The 20006-nt window shown below is 27.6% G+C and overlaps 1 protein-coding gene across 2 annotated transcripts in view; it reads right to left on the bottom strand.

Moving 5' to 3' along the window:
• LOC107449775 (formin-F) overlaps positions 1 to 20006 on the bottom strand; it is a 111771-nt gene that overhangs the window by 16685 nt on the left and 75080 nt on the right. For both annotated transcript variants that reach the window (XM_016065433.4, XM_016065424.3), the window contains 2 exons: positions 8833 to 8883; positions 6450 to 6548 (listed from right to left, as the gene is read on the bottom strand). In XM_016065433.4, the coding sequence (XP_015920919.1) occupies positions 6450 to 6548; positions 8833 to 8883 (150 nt within the window). The remainder of the gene's footprint in view (positions 1 to 6449; positions 6549 to 8832; positions 8884 to 20006) is intronic.

Consider the following 20006-nt stretch of genomic DNA (forward strand, 5'->3'; position numbering starts at 1 on the left):
ACGTAGGTTCTTTCCGTAAATGCTTAATTAAACGTAGGATGTTACTTTTTTAATGAATGCAAGGCAAAATCAATTGGCTTGAGTTATTTCGAAATACCCAATAATGTTTTTACAGACGTTATTTCTTTAAGATCTGTTTAATTATGGAAGACCTAACTATAAACTCACATTTTTCTTCATTGATAATTTTACAGTTAACAGTTCTTTATAATAAAGTTAATAATTAAATAGTTCTTTACTCATAATTTTATTTTACGCTTAGTTTCGTGCGCATCTATAGTTAAGATTCTTCCGTGTGATTTTCTAGGCAGATTCATCTATTTCAGTTAAAATTATTAATATAGCAAACACACCCGTTTCTAATAAATAGTGCAAACATCGAAAATAAAAACCTGACTTGCTGAGTGAATTTTTGATTTTTATTCGCAATTTTTTAAAATAACATTATATAAGACAAGGCAAATATAATGAAGAAAATAATGAAGGGATACAGCAAATATAATGAAGGAAAAATAAAATAAAATAAATAAATAAAAAATAAATGAATGGAAGCAAATCAAATTCGCTGAAAATCTTTATGAACATTGTGACTCAGCACGATTTTTTAGCAATTTTTATTTCAACGGCATTAACTATTCCTTCTTTGTTAACTAATACTACTTCTTTATAACTAACTATTTCCTTAACTATTTCTATTATTTTCAATTTTAATATAATGCCTGGAATGTCATGAGTTCTTTCCCACAAAAGCTTGCTTTTAGGCAACTTTTGTTTTACCCATTTTCCCCTCTTAGTTACACTATCATTGTTTAACTTACACTATCATTGTTTAACAAAACCTAGTAATCGGTTGCACGTTGCGCACTTAGTTTGACACAAGCAGCAAATCTATAAAATGGCGACATTTTGTAGGTGAATTGAAGTAAGAGCATAAATTACAAATACATGGATTCTGTTGCTGGTCATGGTTCGTTTGGTGCAACCGCGCCCATTGTTCTTTTGTTCTAATCCCCGAAAATGGATTGGTGAATCTTTCGGCATTCATCCGTAATCATTGCAGTTTTGTAAAGGCACGCGACTCAATCTGTGAAGAATTCCCATTCAGTTGACACTTTAATGTTCGAGGGGTGGTCCCGATGCTTCGATCTGAGTTTTTTTTTCTAAATTGAAAAATAACATCCATAAACGACAGGTGGATAGAGATGTTATCAACACCTTGGGAAGAGAATGTTCGAAAAGTGAATGTTATAACAGGATGGATTAGGGATGGATCATAAAGCAAAGGAGCTCTTAAAACTTTTATTTTCTGTTGATCTGCAATATCCGGGTAAAAAAACTTTTCCGGAGAAAATTGTTTGAATTTCATATTGTGTGCAAATTTTTTATTCATTTAAATATTTATAGTTAAGACATTCGGAGAAAATGTATACGTGTAAAAAACTATTTTCAATTATTTTTCATTTTATTTTATTTATTTATTTATTCTTTACTAAAAGTAATAAAAATAAATAAATATATATATATGAAAAATTTTGTAATATTTTGGCTGAGTATAATCCATGCAAATAATTTTAACTACCCAATTTTTCAATTTTAAAATAACTTTTTAAAAGATAGTTTATCAAAATAATTATAATGTGGGGCTTAACAAAGGTGTAGGTTCTCGCTGCTAAAGCTTTTATAACTGTTTCTACTCCAGACATGCATACAATTTTTTTGGACTATGTATTGTATGATATAAGGTAAAGGTGGAGAATATAAAGATCGAGAATATAAAGATGGAGATTAAAGAATATGGGACGTCTGTACCACACCTTATCTTTAAAATGAATACAATAATTTCACATATTAAATACTAAATATCAGCACAATTTACATCAACTGTACATCATATTTTTAGCTATTTGCAAATAAAAGCAAAAACGCCTGCAGAAACAATTACGAAACAGAAAAATCTATACCAATTTCATGTTTCAAATTAACATTAGAAAAAAATAAATTGATATTTACGTTTAAAGCATACACTTTTTTGAATGACTCTATACTAAATTAGAAGCAATAATAGTTATAGAGGTGTGAAAAGATAAAAACTAAGGTAAGATTTAAAAAATTTAAAAAAAATGAAAAGTAACATTGAAATTTATTTTTTTTATGAAAAATAGTTTTGTCTTAAATAAATTAAATATCCCTGGTTTACACGAAAGTAAAAAAAAAAAAAAAAAAATGCTAATCGAATGTAGAATCAAATGATATTAGACCAATACGGCTGTATTGTGCCGATTTCTGGGTAAAATAAGAACAGCTTTCGTATTGAGATTAACAAATCTTAAAGGTGCTGAGAACTATTTCTGACCGAAAAAAGAGGTATTGACTGAAATCAAAACTATGCCTGTGGAATAAGCAGTTAAAATATTTCAAGCTGTTTATTTGTGAATATAAATGATAGAAATTTTGACTTTTCTATTCACGCTTCTGATATTCTAAACATCAAATCATCAAAATTATTTAATGAATAATGCTATTTCGAAGAAAATACTTAATCTTTTTTTAGCTTGGTGAATATTTTCGTTTCTTTTTTATGAAACAAAAGTATAAATTTATAAATGTAGAATTGTAATACGTAAAAGTAAAAAAAAAAAAAAAAAAAAAAAAAGGTGATTNAAAAAAAAAAAAAAAAAAAAAAAAAAAAAAAAGAAATATGTGAATATGTTATAAATATGTAACGAGTTCTATCTTAATATTAAAAAATGCGCATTAAATTACATGGAAAAATTGAATGAAACAAAGTTACATACAATTTGGTACATAAAGATAGGATACAAAATTTGATATCCTCAGTAATATTCCTATTATGTATGGGAGAACAGCTGTTCAAAATCTTACAAGAAAACAAAATTAATAAAAATAAAACTATATTTTTTGAAACCTATTTTTTCAATGCCTAAATACCCAAAAATCATCTTTTGAGTTCATAAACTTTTAACTAAAACATATCATTAGGTGGGTCGAAAATTGTGAGTGGAATTATGGAATAAACAAATAAGTTGCGTGTAATATAATTTAACAAAAAAAAAAAAAAATCAAAGGGAATTAATTATTTAAAATATTAATTATGCAAATTCTTTTTGCTGGTGAAAATTAGATACTTTGTCACATTGATCCTATTTTCTATCTTGTTCTTTTTTTAGACAGCTTCAGATCAGTTTTAACGTTAATTTAGCCAACTATAGATGCGAAGCAACAAGTTGTTAAATTATTCCTCAACAGATGGCGCCACTACAGCAAAAAATTTACGATGCATGATGATGAAAACATTTATAGGAAACATTTTCTAGCGCTGATTGCGTTTAATCGGTAAAGAAATAAATCTTTTTAAAATTTAGAAAACGCTGCACCCAATTTTTTATTTCATTAGAAAAAGCAAAAAAAATTTTTTATTTGCATTTAGGCTAATATTTATACATTAGAACATATCTTCATAACAAAAAAAATAAAATAAATAATGAAACATTTAACTTTAAAAAAAAAAAAAAAATTCAAAACATTACAAGTCTTTAATTTTTAAAATACCAGCCTTAAAATGTTTTACTGGCATGCTGGTATAAGTGTGAACAAAACTGGCTATGGATTTTATGAAACAATGATTAGTTTTTTCTTCTTCCTTTTTTGAAATTTTTTTTTATACTTTAATTTTTGTAAAAAATCAATTTTTTTTCTAAGTTTAAGTTAAAAAAACTTTTAAAGAATTTTCAATTACTCCAGACCTTATTCTATACTCAACTTTATTTTGTTTATATTTCTACGCATTACAAAAATTTCAGAGCTCTAACTTAGATAAAATTCCTTAGGCTTTTATATACTAGAAAACATTAAAAAATAACAAAATGAGAAAAACAAGTTTAAAGTTAACAGATAAACTTCATGAACAATTACCATTTTTAGATTCTGAAGCTCTGTTTACTTCACAATAGCAATAAATATAAAGTTTGAAAGTTAATGTTATAAATTATAGCATGAAACACACGTGTATTTTTCTGCTCTAAATCTTCCTAATACGGTTCACTTTCAAACAATAATTTCTCTTATTTGCAGTTATTTAGATCTAAGAAAAACAGTTTTTCATCATTTTAATTTTTTTAATTTACAAAATAAATTATTGATAAACTTTTGAACTGCTTTTTTTGAAATTTTATATTTTAATAAAAATATAATTCCTATAATCTCACTGATTTTTATAGTAACTATTCAACTGTTTTCTGTAATGAAAAATGTCAAAATATAATTTTGCTTGCAGTTAGAGCGTCAGAAACAATATATATATATATAAAAGGGACAGTGTCCCATCTGCATTAAAGGGTTAAATGTACCTTTTACAAAAATATTGAACTAAAATAATGATAAACATGTAAAATATTTATAAAAGGTTGCTAACTCGGTTTGTTTAGGGTGGCCAGGCCCACTCAGATTTTTGAAATTGTTGGCGCGTCAATCGAAAACTGCTTACAACTTCTTTTTCTAAATAAGATAGTACTTTGTAATTTTGAACACATATTTCAAAACACTTTTCCAACAGTAAAATATAATAATCACAAAATCGAATTTTTGGTCATATATTGGCTATTATATCCCATTCATAAAAACAATAATTCAGAGATAAGGATTTGTAATCGTTGAAGTTAATTTTTTTTAAGCGGATGATTGTTTCTGTTTCAAAAAATATTAAATAAAATTTAAGATTTCTCAATAGAAACGTTAATAAGCAGCATGAAATTCGGTTTTATAGATAGTCGTTTCAATCAAATGTCAAAAAAATTAATGTTTAAAAAATTGGTTTTCAAGAAAAATTCTAGGGGATAAACAACTTAACAAAATAATAATGATTATTATAAAACAGTGTTACTCGTAATAATAATAATAATAATGAAATTTCAAAATGTAAAAGAATATTAGTACAAAATACTTTCAGTATTATAAGCAGGATCAGAAATTGACCATTTACATGCCTTTGCTTTAATGGAACATGGACTTTGAGTTTGAATATAATGAGCAATTAAAGTAAGCTAATATTATTTTAGAGACATTTAAAATTATATTATAAAGTACTTTTTGAATTTAGTTTGTCTCCATTTTCATGATTATTTGGTTTTCTTAAATTTTAGAAATTTGATACAATTTGTAAATTCTTATCTTGCTAATTTTTATTATGCGATTACAACATTTAAAAGCTTTTAATGGGTTAATATAACCTCGATTCGACATCAAATCCTAGAGTCAAGTGCAAATTAAAAAAAAAAAAGAAAGCTCTGATAAAAGCGAATAAAAAAGTGAAATTAGATGATCTAACAGAATTGTAAAAGCTCGTATTAATTTTTTAAAATGTTAAAATTGTGCCTCTCTTGACATATTTTAAAAACTTATTCCTGGAGACAATGTAGAATATCTCGTAAATATCTAATCATTTCGTGCTTTAAAAAAACTATTAATATATTTTTTAAAATATTTTACATTTTCACGGAGTTCTAAAAAGATACCATTTTGTTGAGAACGAAAATATGTACCAGAACACAGATGAAGTGATCTTGAACACCGAAAAAGGAGCATCGTTGAAAACGCAATTTAAAAAAAAAACATTAACTCATTTTTTATTATTTTTATTTTATTGTCTTTAGGAGCTCTTAAGTGCATTTATCAAAATTTAAATTATATGTTTATCCAATCTTAATTCGCCATTTAAACGATTAATGTTGTTTGAACGCCTCTTCGTCATTTGTCGTCATTAATCTGCTAATTTGGTACTTAAAGTCGTTCCCAGATGGATTAGAATGACTTATTTGCTCGCAAATAATTAAATCTTATTTAATTATAGATTTATTTATTTTTTTATTTTCAATTTATGATGAAGTAACCCAGGGCTAGAAGTAACCAGCCAAATATCAGAAGGGAGAGACATCTGGCACTGTATGCTTTTCGAGTTTCGTAAGGTAACGCAAACAATTACAACAAAATATTTTCGATGTTTATGCGAGAGCATTACACGTTCGTAAGTGCTAAAGACGGTTTTCTGAATTCATATCCGTTAATTCATATCCGACCAGGAAAACCGAATCCTGGAAAAAACTCAATAAATGAAGATTAGAGGTACTGCCGCACATATCGCTCGATATTGCACCGTAGGTTTTCCAGATCACTGCGACATTTTTAAGAGACAAAGAAAAAAAAAAAAATTGAAAATCGGAATGATGTCCAAAATGCCATCTCCAGATATTTTGCTCAAAAATTATTTGATTTTTAGTGATTCGACATTTAAAATTTGCTAATTATAGGACAAAAAAGTGTATTAGATGATTGCATAATAAAAACTCGTCAAAAAATTAGCTAAAAGCATTCGGGTTTTCTACCCCTATTGATACATTTATCACAGTAATTTAGAGAAAGAGAGTATTTCTTACTTGCAATGCTAGTATTCTAGATTTTGTGTAAGTGCTCATAAAACAGGAACAGATACTTGACAATCCATGAGCATCCTCTGTCACTCGAATGACGGATTTCTGAAAGAGATATCTCAGTATTTAATGCTTACAAAAGTATATTAACAACAGAAGCGGGGAAAACTTCTTTCATTGTAGAAGGGGTGGGAGGCTATAAAATTGGGAAAGCAAATCTTGATCCCTTTCCTACTCCTCTTTATCCCCATCTGATGTTATAACCGAGGGCATCGATTAAACTGGAAAAATCAACAGGAGCTCTGTGTCTGGTGACAATACAAGTTACAATCGCTACCAGACCACAGCAAGCGGATTTTATCACCTAATAGAATCTATTGTCAATCAAAATTTCGATCGATTTTCCACTTGCAAGAGAGATCAATTTTCAACTAAAGTTCTGTACTTGATTGTTATGCGTGTTAAAATTATTTGCTTATTGTTGTAATCAAAATTCATAAAAATATTATCATCAATCGAAACTTTCTAACTGTTAAAGATAATAATAGTAAAATAAACTGAAAGAAATTTCTATCACCATTCCACATCTCACGTCTTTCCAGAAGAATTCAAGAATTTTTTTGCTTTAGTGGTGGCAAAAGTAGAACCATTTTCACATTCCTTAATTCAAATGAAAAACGCAGTTTTTAAAATTTTATATTTTACTTTTACATGTATGTACATAACTAAGGACATTAATTTGTTACTTCTATATTACTTTTAAAAATATCTAGGTAATTTTGTTCATAAACATCTGACGATTTCTGTAATAAAATGCGTTATTGTATTATAATTTATTACAATGTGTATTATGATAAATCGTTTAAATTTCTCAAATATTACATCTCCGAAGGAAAACTGCAAATTTCATATTACATAAATATATAGTTATTTAGGTTTTTGCGACAGAATTTTATGTATTACTTCATTTTTTCCTGTTATTTTTTTAATGAGTCGTTGTAATCGTTTGACTAAACTAAAAAATAAAAAAGCTGTACTTAAATGTATAATTAAAGCAAGGCGCATACCAAAAACTTAGAAAAATTATTATTCATTTCAGTTCAATAAAAAGAAGAACAAACGATAATAAATGTAATAAATTATTCCAGTTGACGTAAAATGATTCGTTAGTTGGATCGTCTGCATACATAGTTCCAGTCTCCAAGAGTTCGAAGACATAAATACACATGAGAAAAGCAAATTGTCTTTTATGAATACACATTAACTATGAAAAAAAATTTTTTACCTGTGACATAGAGATAATTAAGTTTCCATCTTTCATTTTCAAAACCCGTAACCTTGGAATAGTATCCATGAGAAAAATTACGTAATCACTAATAATAGTACTCCAGACGATCGTAATTTCATTGTTCATTCGGTGAAATTTCCCTTTCATTCTCAATTATAGTTAATTAACTTTCGGAACTGATTAATTGATCCGATAATAACGAATCGCACAGGTTTCAGACGATATCAACAGTAGCAACACCAGAGGTAAAGTTTCATGAAACTTGAATCACCAAATTGTTTTCATTTTGTTGCTGGGAGTAATCCTGAAGGGTTTGCTGGTTGCTTACATTTATTAATGGTGTAAATTATCGATTTAATCTATTGATTGGTTTCACTTTCCGCAGATTTTGACAACTTTTTGATGGATGAAACCTTGTTTAGAATGGTTTTATACTTTCTCCATTTTTATCAGACGATTTTTTTCCCTTTCGATTAAATATTTCGGAAACCTAAACGGCCACCTACTGTCAACAGTGTTTAATACTTCATGTTATCTATCACTTAAATATATTTTTTTTCTGGTTTGATTAATGATGGAACGTTTATTTTGCGATAAGGAAGTAATTTTGTATCGGATATTTTCACACACTTTTCCACGCAGAGTCATATATAATAACTTTTAGGATTCATAACAAATCGGAAAAGCTTGTTTTCAACAAAAGTGCAAGGCGATATTATAATTTTTATATCGTGTTGAGAAATATCAATATTAAACGATACAGTGCGATATTTTTAGCTTAAACCAATTTAAACTTTTTTTTGATGCTGGTCAATATTTTCGATACCGAAATGAAATTTATCACGTACCATAATATCGTATTCGACAACTATCTTATTGGTAATACTTGCACTATTACCAAATTCGATATTCATCGCCGTCGCCGAAGATCGCGATATTATTAAATTTATGATTTTTGACATCGATTATAGCTATCCATAACTCAAGAAATTTTTTAGTTTCATCCAATATTAATTTTTCAGAAAAAGTTAAAATAAAGGAGCATGTTTAAAGTTAATTAAAAAAACAAAATATAAGAAAAAATTAAGAAAATTTACTTACCGGGTTTTGCATAGCGAATTTCAAGCAAAGTAGACAATCGTACTGGTTACTCTAAAACAAAATAAATAAAATTATTTCAAGGTTAAAAACCAAGTACTATTGAAGAACTTAGTAGAAGGAGATTCTGAGAGACTTTTTAGTATATTTAGGAACTTCATCCGTCAAAAATGTAGTACTAAACTGTTTAAAAACACATTTTTTAATAAAACCGTCTCATTCAATGCAATGCATCAACAAAAAAAAAAGTTCTGTACCCAAAGGTGACCATATTTTTATTTATTTATTTATTTTTAATCCGAACGCTTTTGTCAGTTGAAACTTTTTTCCTCTCACCTCTTCAGTTGTTAATAATATTTTTATTAAAAATTACTAATTACTTTGAATTGGTAACATTTGTATTTTAGTTCAATCATTGTCCTCAAATAAAATAATTTAATAAGTAAAAGAATAAATGTTCGTTTGTTATATGATTTATATGTTCCATATTGGGTATTAAGTTGAAAAATAAACAAATAATATTTGATCGTAATTTTTTTTTTAATTGCATTTTTTTGAATTTTGTTTAAAATTAAATTCATACAAGTTGCAATCTCTTATTGAATTGTAAATATGTTCATATTTAATATCAGGTGTTTCATTGTTTGTCCGTTCAAGTAGTGATTACTAAATTTGGTCACCATAAGCACCTTGTTTTGAATTTTTCCAGATTAAGTTGTTTTTATGACTACATATTTTATTGTATGTGTACAAAGCCTACTGCCCGACAGTTTCTGTTGATCAGCCCACGGCAACATCTGAACATTAAAAAATTACTGTAATTAAAAAAAAGAAATTTTTAAATGCGTTTTTAAAAATTTTTGATGCTCTCAATCTTAATCAATATAATTTTTCGATCATCTTTTTTTTTCGTTATTATCGCTATGGATTTTCCCATAGTTTTAAAAATCCTAACATTTTTTTTTTAAATACGACTATTGATGCTCTTTATTCGTGCCAATTTTATTGTATATCTAAATGACATTTTGATCGTTTTTTCGATAGTCTGATACCTACGTGGTTTTTAAACTAGCGATATTTTTGATACGTTTGAACTTCGAATCCCAGTCGATACGAATTCCGCATCCAGCTTGCATCGACCACAGTACTGACGTGAAATATCCTCAGTGGTAGACGGAACATGGGTTAGAGTCCCTTGTCGTCAGGCTTGCCGTGGGAGGTTTTTCTCTCTATGTAACACAAATGCGGATTAGTTCCAGCAAAAAGTCCTCCACGAAGGCAAATTTCTCCTAATATTTGATCCAAGAGTTCTCTTGTCTTCTGGACTGGGTTCAAAATGGCAAGGCTATGGCATTGAACATTAGAAGTCGTAAACCCAAAATTGGGTCGGCTGTTCAACGACGATAATAAAGGGAAAAAAATGCTTTTGAGCGTCTTTCAAGTATTGAATCGTGCATGTATTCAAATAAACGCTTTTAATGGCATTATTTCTGTGAATTAAATCGCCAATCCGAAGATCATATTTTTAGGGAAGTTATTGCTGTGCATTTCCAAGTGGTTTTTAAATTTTCGATATTTTTTATACGATATTACTACGAATCATGGGTATTAAATCACGCATTTAAATAATCACTTGTTGACATGCTTTATTTGTGCTAATTTTATCGTAAATACAAGTGACTTTTAATAGTTTATGCCGCAGTCATTTCACGCTTTTCCATCTGATATTTAAACTCAATATTATCACAACTCGTGAAATTTGATTCTATTTCAATTTTTTTTATAACTTAAAAAGTCTTTTTTTTTTTTGAATAAAAAGAAAATATTTAGGATTTGTCATCTAATAATTTACTTATCATAAACTTTTTAAAGTTGGAATAATTTCCCCACTAAATGTCAAATTTTATTTTGTGCTATTGTTTTAATTTAAATCATTTTAAACCCTGTGAACTTTCTTTAAAGTATTGTACTTGTAATAGAATATTTTACTTAATAGAATATTTAACTTATTTTTTAATCTAAATACATCAGCGTTAAAGTTTTTTATTGTAATATTTTATCATAAACTGAACTTTTGTGCATTATGTAATGTGATAAAAAATATTTATTTCCTATTAGTATTATCTATTTTGACTAATTTCTATTTTTTTCAGAAAGGAATATTTTTAAAAAAAAAAATCAGTTTGAATTCTTTAATTCGAAAATAAATCAAGTGTTTTTAAGTTATTAATTTTATGCCAGAATAAGTTGATTATTAAAAAGAATTTAGAGTTTAAAAAGTTAATATAAAAATACTAAATACTTGAGCATGAGGCCTATCATTGCTCAATTCCATAATGAAAATATTAATACAATTTTTGTCAAACCAAGTATCAATTAATATTTAAATTATGTTGATGTTATTATCTTATGTTGATTCTTATGTTATATTCCTATGTATTATTAGTTTTGAACAAGGTCGCAAAATTACTGTTCTCAACAGTGTAAATATTATTTGGCAAACCAATTAAAAATTATTATTTAAGTTCTTTGCTCCAAACGAACGGAATTAATTGATATTTTAAATATATTTACTTCAGAAATCGCAATTAAATAAAAGCGTGCAAAAATAAATGTAATTCATAAAATAATCTCGCACTAAACTGTTTTTAGATCTTTTTCAATACAAATTATCAGATGATATTTTAAGTTCATTCAAACCACAGACCACATCCAAATAATCATTAGTCATAAACGTTACCTACACGTGAGAAGGTCAAAAACTGATAACCATATACAGTCAAACAAACGCATTTGTTTAATGTTTACACTCTTAAATAACAAAGAAAAACAAACACCATTTTCATAACCGCGTTATTCTATCTACTAGTAAACTATATCTGAAGATATGATTTTTGAAAATTATCAGAGCAAAACAGCAAATGTGAAACTGTACGAACTGTACTTAACATTAACTTGGAGAAAGAAATATTTCCGGGAGTGAACTTACCTAACGATATTATAAAATACTACTGGAATAAAACTATAATTTTAATCTTGACTTAATAGACGTAATTTTGTTTGGACTTCGCAATGCGGTTATAAAAAGAATGATAAAAAATGTCATTAAATAACTTTTCCTGGTAGAGTGTTTTTTTGTTGCCATTTTTGAGAGTAGTACTTTCATTGTTTCTTAACTTTACATCAAGTAATTTTTTTAATAAAGATGTACATAAAAGAAGGTTTTTTATTTGAGAAAATCTCGTATCTATTAACCTATATTTTCATTTACCGAATGCAAATGACAAAGAAATCAAGTTCATTATTTAGTTAGATTGCGTAAAAATAAACATGGCTCTTTGTAGTATTATAAATCTTAAAAATAGTTGTAAAACAATTAAATTTAATAATTAATTCCTTATTAATTTATTCTAAATTAATTAATTTTAGATAAATTACTTAATTAATTCCATAAAATTAGTTATATCATATAGCCAGTACCTTTTTCAGCCAACTGAAAACAAACTGGGAAGCAGTCAAGCTCCGTATTTATAGTGATTTTAAAAATATGAATGCATGTAATATCTTTATATAATTTCATTCTAAAGTTTCTCTTTTTCTTTGCCCCCTAATAATATAAATCTTAAAAATACATTTAGAACTTTCAGAATTCATTTTAAAAATTAATTCTACATTAGTTCAATTTTACAAAAATTGGTTATATCGTAGACATGCTTCATTTTCTAGATCAATAAAAAACAAATTATAAATCAGACAAGCTCAGTATTTAGCTTGATTGTAAATAAGTAAGTTAATTAAAAAATGAAAGAATTTTATTTTGAAAAGTACCCTCTTCTTTTCTGTATTCAATTTTTCGTGTGTGTGTATATATATATATATATATATATATATATATATAATTGTTGTTTGAGAAGGTGTAATACTCTGCTTTTGAGCTGGGTAACAATTTTTAGATAATTTTTTCCTATACAGTAAATTCCAGAATAGTAGTTGATTGGTTGGTTCTGAAGATAAGATTTCCTATAAAATCAGCTGCATAGTTAGGGAGAAGGGGTGCAAGATAAGACATTTGCCCNTATATATATATATAATAAAGTTTAAAAAGAAAAATACCTGATGTATCATAAATATTTTATATGAGAATTCTATAGCAGTGAAAACAGTCGGGAATAAGAGAACAACATTTGAAAACGATTCAAATAAAAAAATGCGTCTAAAATATCAAGATTTCATTGAAAAATCTGAACATGAATAGTTGCACGCACAGCAGTCACTGAAAAATGTTCATGTCGAAATTTACGTTGACTGTTTGGACTGAAGAATAATAAATAAAAAAAATTAAAACAGCAATAATATTTTTTAAACTTAATAAGTTGCTACTCATACTTTTTTAATAATTCCAAAATACCAATACCCAATTTCAAAAAGTTATTTATAAATAATTAAAAAAATTGTTTTAGCAGGTCAAACTTAAAGACTAAAAATTAATAGCTTCCAAACATTTAAAAAGAATATTTTGAACGAACTGTAAGCAGTTTGAAATATATGCAAATTTAATGACCATCAAACTCGCCGAGAACAACAACTTTAACGATTAGCATTTTATCTTAAATGATATCTCTTTAATTCATAATGATATCCATACATCTGAATCACTATCCTTCAATTAAAGTATATCCTAATTAAAAGGAACACGGAAATGTGTAGTTTTCCGCACTGAAGCTAAAGATAGAGAAAAATATTTCTACCCATACTTGATATGCATGTAAATTATTTCCTCTGAAGTTATAGGCAATTTTTAATCGCTTATATACTGGTGCTAATCTTGTTGAAGTAAATGAATTTGGCAGTAAACAGACCTCACACTGGGATATTGCATTAAAAGGCAGTAATTAGTATGCAATAGAGAAAACAAGAGAGCTTCGTGTTGGGACAAAAGCTCATCAAGTAAGGAATTGCTCTCATAAGTTAAGTTATTTCTGGGGTCAAATTCCACTTAATTTCATGTGAATCTATGGAGCCTTATATAAATACCAGAGTTATATTTATTAAACCATTCATTAGTAACATGGACTATTTTTTGTTTAATTTTATTTATTAAAAATTATTTTATCCCAAGTATTATTAAAATTCATTCAAAGTTGCTGTAGATAACTTGAATATTTAATAACTTATAGTAATATGAGTACTAGAATGCTTACTTCGGAAGCAAACTTCGGAAATTATTGTATCGTAAAAATGTATCACCATTCTACGTAATTTACAGAAGCAGTTCCCAACATTTTCGTACCTATACCAGTACATTCTAGAATGCTATAAAGTCGGCGGCCGTTGTTTATGTTTTCAAAGTGAATTTATAGTAGGACATAGTTTTTAATAAATATGCGTTAAATTAAAATTTGTCCCTGATACTTTCACGTATTAGGACTCAATCTTTATGGTTAAAAGGCTTAACGTTTAAATTGTGCTAATTAATTTGTGTAGACGATATTTTAGGGACTTTCGACCCTCAAAATAAACGGAAACGTTACAATTTGTAAAATATAGTTTCAATATTTTGGTAAGGAGAGTAGTTGAAAGTTTGGATACCATAATGGTTATTTTACCCTTAATGTTGGTTTTACTTTTTGTGTATTTATTTGTATACGAAAAGTAGTCTTATTTTTAAACTATCATTTCTTAAAAAGTATTCGACCGATTCCTTTAAAATTTTAGACCTTATCATTAATAATTACAGAGATTAAACTCATGTAAAACTTTATATAACTTACAAAATCAAATGTTTTTCGATCATCAGTAAATTAAATAATAATAAAATACGGGGACCCTCGAGTCATCAAGATTGAGTTCCAGAATATGAAAATACAATTATTAGATCAAAGGTTATTTAAAGGTGTTCCCCTTCGCACATTGAAAAAGCGTTTAATTTTAATGTCTAAATGTCTTTATCGCCGTCGCCAGGAGGTGACGATGATAAAAATAGGGTAATATGGCTGGTATTGAAAATATAGTATTATGGCTGGTGTTATATAGCTGGTATAAAAAAGACATGGCTGGTATATAAAAACATGACTGGTATTATGCACGTGGGTATATAGTATTATAATTATAGTATTATGGCTGGTGTTATATAGCTGGTATAAAAAAGACATGGCTGGTATATAAAAACATGACTGGTATTATGTACGTGGGTTAAGGATCCCTGATTTAAGTAATCATTTGAATCATAATGAATAGAAATAATGAAATATATAACAGTATTTGCGTAGTTGCACCTGAGTGATATTAATTATGCAATTATTGCAACAGATGATAAATTCACGCTGAATTATTGACATATACTAGCTTATTGTTCCTATTTTTACTGTATAAATCTATATTTTAAATTGTTTATTTTTTGAACATTTTTATTTTAATACATTAAGTAACAAACGCAATATCTATAACAAAAGCAAACAATATTTCGATCTAAAAGTTAACGTGCATCATTAGAATTTCTTTAATTTTCAAAATCAATTTAAAAAAAATTGGGATAGCCTTTAGGCGATCACACATTGGCAAAATGGTTCTCTTTTATTCATAACTCAGGAAGTATTTGTGGGATCTCTCTGGTCTCATATCTCAAAAATAAACTCACCACCTTAATGCATAACAAAATTAAAATTGGGTATACTATAGCCTACGTCACAGATCGTGTTATTCCTACTAAATTTAACTAGTAAACAGCATTTTCTGCGAACCTGATTTCTAGCAACAAGAAAAAGCATCAAACGAAGTGTCTTGTTTATAAGTCGCTACTCGCCAGGTTGGAATTGTATTAGTCTAGTTCCTTTGGAAATAATTTATATTGCTGTTTTACCGAAGTTTATGAATTTAGTAAACATATTTAAAACTCAGTTTCTTAATTAAATTAAAAGGTAAATGTTATTCCTAGTAAGTGGAAGTAGTTGTGCTTTTTTCATATTATACCCAATTGAAAAAAGGAATTCTAAAAGCATTATCAAACAGCAGCGGTCGCCATAGCAACGCATGCAATGACGACGCATGCGCACTGTTTACTATTACTCTTGAACACAACTGAGAAGTGTCATGACGTCCAAATAAGGTGCGCACGCCATCAAACCCAAAACCAAAGAATACATAGCGGAAGTCTGGAATATATATGGTAGGTCTCCCCTATATATTCTTTGCCCAAAACAACACCCATTTTGCCAATGGGTAACAAAAAAAAAAAAAAAAAAAAATTCACTTTTAGGAGAAACCTGCGTAGTAACTATTTTATATTCGCACCAGATTATAAATTCACGTTGTCTAGTTTATATATTTCAGCATTTCATATATATTTTCATTGAGTATTATTATTTATTCATTTTAAATATTTATTTTTTATTGTTCTTATTTTAATATATTAAACTAGTGGGCTGTGCCCCCTGCTCGCTAACGCTCGCCAACCCCCGAAAATTGCTACGCAATCTTATATGGTTTGTTTCGCAAACCAAGCTCGCTTCGCTCGCTACTAACTTAGGTACATTGCAAATGCACAAAATTCTAAGAATTCAAGACAATCATTCAAATCCATATAACAACTTTTTTTAAAAAAAAAATTACATCTTTTTAGTAAATACTAAGTCATTAAAATAAATTTGAATTCAAATAAATGACATGTAATTCGTTAAACATATTAGAAATGTGCTATAGTATAAAATCTTAAGATAAAATTTCTAAAACTAATATCTCTTTAAAAAGGTTAAAATTTTTGGCTATAATTAAGTCTATTAAAAATTTAAATAAGTGAATTACAATGGAAAAACTATGCGTAAACAAAACATTGAATTTCGGAAGAAATGTCGTTTGGTGAGAATGCTCTCTCTTGTCAAAAAATACAAAATAAACTGACCTCAAATCAAACTCCAAGGACTTCGAATCAAATAATTAAGGAAACTACTATCACGTTTAATATAAAAGGAAGATTTATTAACTAAACAATAAAATTACAGCATCGCAGTTCCAAAAAACAAATCTCACACTCACTCAAAAAAACAATTTACCTTCTAATTAGTCACCATAGCAACCACAAAACTCTTCTCGTTACCATCTATAAACTGATATATAATAAATAAATTATTTAACAAAAAATACGCTGCGCATAAGCACATAATATTTTACACTCTGGTTATTTCAGTTTCCGTTTTTAGAAGCGCTATATGTTGAGCCACCAAATCTAGATTTGGCATGTGACATTTTTAGCGGCAATTATTGGTTGATTTTCTAGCGTTGCCATTCGGAGAGTTGTAATGAGGCTTTTTTTTTATCGCTGTGTAAGAGAAATATATATATAGATACTGAATAGAATGACGATAGCAAAAAAGGCATTTTTTTGTGAGTTACTGACGAGATAACTAGAGACTTTTATATTGGATAATAATTTCTCGAGGAATATTTTACGTTTTTTCATTTTTTCCTTTATGTTTTTATTAAATATTTTTATTTTAAATTTTTTTTTTATCTTTTCATTTTTTGTAACATTTTTATTTTAACGCATTAAATATCATATCACAATATATCTTTTTTTTTTTGGTAAAGTGTAAACTCTTGTAACTCGTGAGAGGTAAATAATTAATCCAATAAACATTCCTCAGAACATTTCAGTTCAGTTAGAAAAATATAACAGTTAAACGAAATAAAAAATTAAAATTAAAATTAATAATAATAAAAATTAAAATATAAAAATTAAAATAAAAAAATAGGACATCGAACAAAACGACTAAAATAAACTGTTATAAAATGAAATCGTTTTTTAAAACGACGAAGTATCAAACTAAATATTGCAGACGAGAAATAAAATTAAACGTAGATGAGAAAGTAAATGGTTTTCAGGAAATTCATATTTTTTTTCTTCTTACAAGCACCACCACACATTCTGTACAGTTTCGAAAAAAGTAAATAGCAAAGGCGGAAATATTTATTTAAGAACATCTAGCAGAAACAAAAGGAATGATAGATAATATTTTATTCCAAGGTCAAGTTTCTAACCCAACAACTAAAGTGAATAAAATAGTACTGAAACCTGTTATTACATTTTATCATCCGTGTATGAAACCCAAGATCGTAAACTGTACTTTATTCTAACTTAAAAATTAAAAAAAAATGTATAAAATTAAAATTGTACTCTCTTTTGTGTAGATTCGCCGTAAGTCACGTGATGATATAAAATTACAAAGATTATCAATCATAGAGTGTTTAAATTGAAATTATAACGTGAGTCCAAAAGTTCGAATCCATTGTTTTGTTTGATCTAAACGTTTCCTAGAAACAATAAACCTCTACCGGATATCTTTCAGTTTGCTGTCTCCCAATAGAAGAAGTGAAAGGAACCGGCAAACGAAAACATAATCCCAGAAAATAAAACATTATTTAGGAATGAAATGATCCTCGAAATTTAAAAACATTATGTACTCAGTCTAACGTGAGAGCGTAGAAATATTTTTCTTAACACATCGTTAAGTGTAATATCTTTTTCTTTTTGGACAAATCGCGTGACGCCAGTACAAGGAGACGATGCGGAATTCCATGCTAAAATTATTTGCAACAATGCAGTTATGGTCTAAAGTGGTATACTCTTTTAAAGTTAATATTTCGGTACATTGTTTCAGCAAATTTCATTTTTATTTATAAAAGGAGATAAATAATTTAACAACTGTTTCGAATGATAAGCATCTTAAACCATGAACGCATGATTTTTGTTAAACATATTTTTTCATTATTTTGTATCAATTCAGATAAAAACAAGTAAAAAATATTATAATTAAAATTTTATTAATTTATGGTTAATGAAATACAGCATGAAACACTGTTGTTTAAACAAACAAACATGTCTTTCTTGCGTTAAACGTAAAATCTTCCAGCAGTGATTTTTCCAATTGCTAAATATTGTTTTATTTTCTGGAATTTTTTACTTAGATCCAAATGAAATAATTGTTCATCATTGAAATTGTTTTAATTTTAAAAAAATCAAGTATTGATGAATTTTTGAATAAGAAAAAAATATTAAATTACTTAACTTATTTTGGACTTTATACACTCATGGACAAAAAAATTAGCTCACCAAGAAGGAGTCGTCAAAATGAAACGAAATTTTACATACGTAATGACTACTTTGATGTAAGTAAATGATTAGAAAATCAAAGAAAAACGATAATCTTTGATTTTCTAATCATTTACTTTTATCAAAGTAATCATAACGTATGTAAAATTTCGTTTCATTTTGACGACTCCTTCTTGGTGAGCTAATTTTTTTGTCCATGAGTGTATTTTAGTACAAATATTATTCCGATAATCTAATAGTTCGTTTTTGGTAAGTATTAGACTATTCTTTATAACTAAAAAACACCAAAATACATTTTTGCTTGTAATTAGAGTGCCAGAAAAAATATACAATAGGGACACCGGTGACCCATCTGCGTCAAAGGGTTAAAAGCAATCGTCAATTGCTCATTATTTTAAATTTTATTTCTTTCTTTAAAAAAAATTTTTTTTTTGAAATTTATGGAAACATTAAGTAATAAATATATAACTGATAACTATCACTTTTATCCCAACTAAAAGAAAAGAATTTATGGAGCAGTCATAAATTTTTATGTAGCCTATTTTTCAGATAATGTTATTGCGAGCATGCTTGTTGAAATCTAGAAAGTTTGTCTTATCTAAATGGTACGTAGATGCAATAAACTGAAATCAATCGATAAATCTAAAGTAGTGAACATTTTAACAAATTGATATGATGCATTTATTTGGCGAGTAGTTTTGGAGCGTGACGCGATTTTGCCGTTGAAATGGAATTTATTCAGCCAATGTCTGCTAAATTGGAAAAGTGAAAAAACTTTCTCTTACACCGTCGATGGAGCGTATTAACCTTTAATAACACATAAAAAGTACGATTTACTTCTTATTGAGGCAAATGTGAGTGGAATTAGTGATGGGCTATGAAGGAAGAATTAAGCTCGTTTTTCGGCGAGACTAATTCTATGGAATGAAACACTAAGGGATTTCTTGTTTCAATTCATGGACAACTTCAATTCACAAACAACTCATGAGAATTCGAAAAATAACTCTGAAATAATCTTTTGGTTGTATAGCGTTCTGAAAGATATTTTAATTGGATTATATATATATATATA

Source organism: Parasteatoda tepidariorum, chromosome 1, assembly GCF_043381705.1.
Source record: "Parasteatoda tepidariorum isolate YZ-2023 chromosome 1, CAS_Ptep_4.0, whole genome shotgun sequence".
Lineage (NCBI taxonomy): Eukaryota > Metazoa > Arthropoda > Arachnida > Araneae > Theridiidae > Parasteatoda > Parasteatoda tepidariorum.